At 43.0% G+C, this 6,669-nt stretch overlaps 1 protein-coding gene across 5 annotated transcripts in view; it reads right to left on the bottom strand.

Moving 5' to 3' along the window:
• LOC311113982 (2-hydroxyacyl-CoA lyase 1-like) overlaps nt 1–5,438 on the bottom strand; it is a 12,689-nt gene extending 7,251 nt beyond the window's left edge. Inside the window, exons 1-9 of one of the 5 annotated variants that reach the window (XM_084189250.1) lie at nt 5,378–5,438; nt 5,149–5,216; nt 4,654–4,783; nt 4,497–4,537; nt 4,095–4,170; nt 3,857–3,929; nt 3,647–3,668; nt 2,932–3,062; nt 2,037–2,513 (exon numbers count right to left, since the gene is read on the bottom strand). In XM_084189250.1, the coding sequence (XP_084045376.1) occupies nt 2,367–2,513; nt 2,932–3,062; nt 3,647–3,668; nt 3,857–3,929; nt 4,095–4,170; nt 4,497–4,537; nt 4,654–4,679 (516 nt within the window). In that variant the 5' untranslated portion in view covers nt 4,680–4,783; nt 5,149–5,216; nt 5,378–5,438 and the 3' untranslated portion in view covers nt 2,037–2,366. The other 4 variants (XM_084189249.1, XM_084189251.1, XM_084189252.1 and 1 more) reach the window with 4 other exon arrangements.
• Nucleotides 5,439–6,669: the final 1,231 nt, after the last annotated feature.

The following is a 6,669-nucleotide window of genomic DNA, read 5'->3' as shown; positions in this document are numbered from 1 at the left end:
ACACACACACACACCAAACACACACACACACACCAAACACACACACACACACCAAACACACACACACACACCAAACACACACACACACACCAAACACACACACACACCAAACACACACACCAAACACACACACACACCAAACACACACACACACACCAAACACACACACACACCAAACACACACACACACACCAAACACACACACACACACACACACACACACACACACACACACACACACACACCAAACACACACACACCAAACACACACACACACACACACCAAACACACACACACACACCAAACACACACACACCAAAGATCTGTCTTCTGAGCAGCAGGAGTCCAGACTGACAGGCTAAGCTCTCATCAAATACACAGCTGAGTCCCAAATGGCACCCTGTTCCCTATATAGTGCACTACTTTAGACCAGAGAATGGCACCCTGTTCCCTATTTAGTGCACTACTTTAGACCAGAGAATGGCACCCTATTCCCTATATAGTGCACTACATTAGACCAGAGAATGGCACCCTATTCCCTATATAGTGCACTACTTTAGACCAGAGAATGGCACCCTATTCCCTATATAGTGCACTACTTTAGACCAGAGAATGGCACCCTGTTCCCTATTTAGTGCACTACTTTAGACCAGAGAATGGCACCCTGTTCCCTATTTAGTGCACTACATTTGACCAGGGTCAGTAGAGCTCCGGTAAAAAGTAATGTCCTATATAGGGAATAGGGTGCCATTTGGGACGCATTATAAGGGCACTAGGTTCATGGAAGGATACAGGTCCTACTATGGTCTTCCTTCACACAGACTAACAGTCTTTTCATAGAGGTCCTATGCAAACATGTTAGTGTTTTAAAGAGAGCAGTATTGAAACAAGGTTACACAAGGTTAGATCGTCACTTGATTTAATGCTACAGATTAGCCTGTATTGTCTAATGCAGTTGATGAAAGATATCATAAATGACCTATACTCTAAAGTACATTGTGATGAGCTCCTATTGGGAATAGGCTGCAGGTTATTGACTCTTGGTCTGAGAACAGAACGAGCAAAAAGACTAGTGAAAAGTCTTGCTCCATACGTCACTAGTGTACTCTACAGTATATGCTGTAGACATGCATCCCAAATGGCCCCCTATTCCCTATATAGTGCAGTACGTTTGACCAATGCCCTATGGAGTGCCATTTGGCCCTTGGTCAAAAGTAGTGCACTATATAGGGAATAGGGTGCCATTCTCTGGTCAAAAGTAGTGCACTATATAGGGAATAGGGTGCCATTCTCTGGTCTAAAGTAGTGCACTATATAGGGAATAGGGTGCCATTCTCTGGTCTAAAGTAGTGCACTATATAGGGAATAGGGTGCCATTCTCTGGTCAAAAGTAGTGCACTATATAGGGAATAGGGTGCCATTCTCTGGTGAAAAGTAGTGCACTATATATGGAATAGGGTGCCATTCTCTGGTCAAAAGTAGTGCACTATATAGGGAATAGGGTGCCATTCTCTGGTCAAAAGTAGTGCACTATATAGGGAATAGGGTGCCATTCTCTGGTGAAAAGTAGTGCACTATGTAGGAAATAGGGTGTCATTCTCTGGTCTAAAGTAGTGCACTATATAGGGAATAGGGTGCCATTCTCTGGTCTAAAGTAGTGCACTATATAGGGAATAGGGTGCCATTCTCTGGTCTAAAGTAGTGCACTATATAGGGAATAGGGTGCCATTTGGTACGCAGGCAAACTGTAGCTATAACACTGGAATGGTGCAATAATAATTATACTCTGGTACCGTTTCTTGTAGCCTCCTGTTGAGATTGGCTTTCTTCCATTGAGGGAGGCTGAAGCTGGCAGCAGCAACTGGCGGCAGGTCATACCCCTCATAGGGGCTGGAGGGCAGAGGTCAACGCCTAAGAGACAACACCACTATGAACTCCGATCTGAGGGGGGTCGGCTGGCTCCTATTATCTGACGTACTAGCTTCGTCCCAAACGGCAGCCTGTTCCCTATATAGTGCACTAATTTTGACCAGGGCTCATAGGGTACATGGATAGTGTTCCATTTGGGATGCAAACAGTGCGGACTGTAACCTACCAGCTGATCTCCCTCAGTGTAATAAGAGTTATGCGCGGGGAAGACTTAGCTATTTGGGGGCCCGTTTCAAAATGCTACTGGGGGGGTCCCCTACCCCAAAAAGGGAAATGTTCCCGCATAAATGAAGTTTTATGATGACTAATAACCTGGTATTAAAAAGACCTCTTCGGTTCCTGTGTTTCAGTACAGTTGGGACCCGGAGTAGAGGGGCTGAAATATTCCTGATAAGCTGCTTACTTACCCGAAGGCCCAGACGCGAGCGGGGGCTGCTCACTTGAAGGCACAGGGGCGAGCGGCGGCGTGGGAAATCTCCTTGCGAAGGGTATAGTGGTGGAGGTGGCCCAACCGGTGGGCCTTATAGTCCCTGGACAGGGGAGATATGGCGCCTCTGGGCTTCAGGGGACGCTCATCTGGAAGCTTTACTAAGGGGATGTATGTCAACAGAATTGTGTGGAAAACAACATTGGCTCAGATTATAGAAGGTAAAGCCCCAGTTGAATGTGTTGCAGGTCCAAACAACTGTGGTGCCTGGAAAGGTTTACACACAATAAACAACTGCTGCTAAGTCACCATTTGATGCTCCTATTGTAATAGCAGGCCTGCAATCGAGCATGAACAAGCCTAAACAAATGCAAAACTTTGGCCCTCGGAAAATACAATTGCTGAGGTCGCCATCTACTGGTAACATTCTGCAGTCACACCCTCCTAATGTTTCCTGACATTTTACATTGCGCATGTTAAAAGGCTGGTGGTGTCTTGTGTCATAGGGTTAGGGTTAGAATCTTATCTCCTATACACCCATGTCATGAGTCAGTAATAACTAAACAACCATTACCTCTGAAATCATCCTGCTGTCATTCTTCCATTTCTGATGGAACAGAAAGTGTCTCCCACAGACAGTTATTATCTGAGGTGCCCAGCCTGGACAAAATAGACACCTCTCTGCCCAGGTAAGAGGAAGAAGACCTGTACAAAATGTAAATGACATTCAATATGAGGCCAACATTAATATGCCTTCAACTGAATGGAGTAGCGTCTAATAATATAGCAGTGCACTACTTTCATATAGCTCTGGTCAAAAGTAGTGCACTATAACGGGGAATAGGGTGCCATTTGGGATGAAAACGTTCTCTTATAAACTCACTTCCCCCTCTACAATACCATTGGAATCCATTCCATCCCTTGAGTCGAGAATTTCAAACAAAAAGGCATGTCTTGGAATTCAGCTGATACAGTCAGGTAGGAGGAGGAATATTCAGCTGATACAGTCAGGTAGGAAGAGGAATATTCAGCTGATACAGTCAGGTAGGAAGAGGAATATTCAGCTGATACAGTCAGGTAGGAAGAGGAATATTCAGCTGATACAGTCAGGTAGGAAGAGGAATATTCAGCTGATACAGTCAGGTAGGAAGAGGAATTCTTATTTTCCTTTTTCAGGAATTATATTTGATATCTATTCAATTATTTTATTTGCATGAAATGAGTTATTTCCCATAATTATGAACGTTTTGATAGTTTTATTCCCGAGCTAGGCCTAGCAGAGAACTTACTGTACAGTCTGCATGCCTCCACCTGACAGAGAAAGAGGACCACAAATAACAAATTATTTCCTCTTTCAGCAATAAAACTGCTAGGGCCAGTTTCCCAGACAGAGATTCTCTATTGAGTTTGCTTTTTAGTCCATGACTAGGCTTAATCTGTGTCCCGTGAAACCAACCCCTAATGTTCAATAGTCAGAAATGTCATCGTTGAATCGGTACCTGTGGAAACTCTTGAAATGCCCCAGTGGTCTCTTGGTTTTGATCGGAGGAGCCTCCAATAACAATCACAGGCCTACAGAGAGAGAGGTATCACACAATGACATCAACTGACAAGCTGAGACAACAAGAAATCGGAGTCCTCTGATCATTTTTTGCAGTGTGCGGATAGCATCCCTTCTTTTGAAAGGACCACTGAACATGAGTAGTAGGGTCTTCTGTTTGTGGAGTTCTAGCATACCAGCAGTTCATGTTAGCGTTGGCCATTCCACCAAGTGCATGGATGAGTCCCGGTCCAGAAACAACCAGACACGCACCTGGACTGGAGAGGAACAGACAGACAGAGGGACAGACAGGAAGACAGGCAGACACACACACAAAGGGTCAGACAGCCAGGCAGACATAATTAGCAATGCAAAAAAGCTATGAAACGGACCCTCACACACTACACGCTCCTGTAGTCTATGTAAGGGTAGTTAATATCACATGATTTAGGGAGAGCTGGTTTAGTATAGTGTGGAGAGAGTAGTCTCCCTGGGCAGACGGGTCGCTTCCCACATTAACAATGTTTTAACATAGGTCTGGGATTTCAGAGAGGAGAGACAGTATCTCTAAAGCTCTCTCCTAATGAGAATCCTCCTACCGTCCAGTGAGGTAACCAACAGCAGACGCAGCATAGCAAGCCTGTTGGATGACGCATTACAACAACATATCAGTATTACTGGTGTCTCCACAACCAAATCACATCAAAAATGTCATGAGAAGATTCTGAATTCATAAAAAATAAAAAGATGGCTTACGGCTTGTTCATTGCGCATTCACACATACTTGATTCCTGAGGCTTGAGCTGCCATAGCTACTTCAATGACTGGAACACCAACTATTCCAAACATATATTCTACATTCTGTAGAGAGATACGTGTAGATACACTATATTTACATTAAAAAGAAAACAAATTTAGTCATTTAGCAGACGCTCTTATCCAGTGAGTGCATACATTTTCATACTGAATTGTATATGAATTGTTACAATGTAGTTTAGATTTTCTTTGCATTGACACACACTTTGGCATGCATCAACAAGGGAGTTAACATATGCTATTCCACATAAACATCTAAATGTTTTGCTACAACAATATTCATAGTTAGCTATAACAGTGCAATGACCTTTGGCACACTTTCACAACTCGTAGTGCTACATTCTCACTGCCAAGGACATGATCAGCGACTAATATATTCTTAGCAACACGGTTACACAGTATAACACTGTTTTATATAAATTGCACACACTTTACCTGAGCTTTTAGTGCCTCTGCAATGAGCTGAGCCCCAGTCACATCTTCCATTATTATTGTCGAGAAATCTGTTCAAAGTGCAAACGAGGTTAGCAAGGAATTCTTGGACTTGTTGTTCAGTAGCTTATAAATCGTGTTTAGATCTCTTGCAAATCATTCGTTTTTGTCTGCTTTCCAGCATGCATTACATGAGTAGCTACAAGCGATAGGTATTTTGATAGCCACTTACTCCACAAAGTTAAAATTTGAGTGACAGGATTTCTTCTGGCACTACTGCTCCTGTCTTAAAGTATAACACGTTTTAATACCACTTCCGGGTTCACGGCCAATCACATGAGCCGTGCTTCTTCTTCGTCTTCTTTTTCTTCTTCAGTGGGGTTTATAGGCAGTCGGCATCCAACGTTATGGTGCATTACTGCCCCCTGCTGTACTGCAGTGTGGACATGAGCCGTGCAAGAGCAGTCATGAATATTTAATAAACTACTAGCCTTTTCCTTTTTGTATTGCAAGAAATACATAACAAGCCCTCATTATGTGTTTATAACTGCACTTAACTTAACACTTAACTCAATTAAGTCATTATGAGTGTATGACAGTATGAACAAAAAATGTATGCACTCACTAACTGTAAGTCGCTCTGGATAAGAGCTTCTGCTAAATGACTAAAATGTAAAATGTAAATGACTTGAGTGTATGCATTATAGATATAGGCTTCATAGAAAGTGTTACAAATGTTCTCCTGTCATCTTATAGGAGATCCATTCATGGATTTAGTTATGGCTTGAGAATGGGACTGGTCTACAGAGTTTTCTCCTTTATGTCTGTCTTTATATATATATATATATATGGCACCCTTTTTTATATGTGACAACAACTTTTCTGTATTATGTGTATTTCCACAATCAATAATAATAAACGGTACTTCACTATGAATACTTTTGACTATGTGGTTTGAAGTACTTTACCGTTATCGTGCACAAACATTAAGACTATTATAGACAGAAATCAATGCAGTAATGTTTTATTAAATAAAGGCTCTGATTAAAATATAATATTAATGAAATCAGGCATTTAGCTAATTCTTCTTCCCAGAAGCTCCTCTGAATGGTTTGGAGATGGCTCTGGAGAGAGCGTGTAACACCCTGACTATGAGAGGGCGTTTACGGGACTGGGACTCCTGGGGAGCAGGGGCCGGTGTGGTTGTCAGGTCCTCCTTGGGAGGGGGAGTGGATGGAACCTCTGGAACCTCACACTCAGCATCTGTCATAAGAACATTTCATAATCAGAAAATGAATGTGTGTGTTTGTGTCTGTCCGTCTGCCTGTCTGTCTGCCTGCCTGTCCGTCTGCATGTCTGTCTGTCTGCCTGTCCGTCTGTCTGTCTGCCTGTCCATCTGCCTGCCTGTCTGTCCATCTGCCTGTCTGTCTGTCTGCATGTCTGTCCGTCCGTCTGCCTGTATCTGTTGTCACTGTTTTAACAAGCTTGTCATAGGGTGATATATCAATATAACATCGATGCTTA

Source organism: Coregonus lavaretus (assembly GCF_964263955.1).
Source record: "Coregonus lavaretus genome assembly, contig: HAP1_SCAFFOLD_980, whole genome shotgun sequence".
NCBI lineage: Eukaryota > Metazoa > Chordata > Actinopteri > Salmoniformes > Salmonidae > Coregonus > Coregonus lavaretus.
Note: the sequence above shows the minus strand (reverse complement) of the source record. Positions and strands in the feature narration are given on the sequence as shown.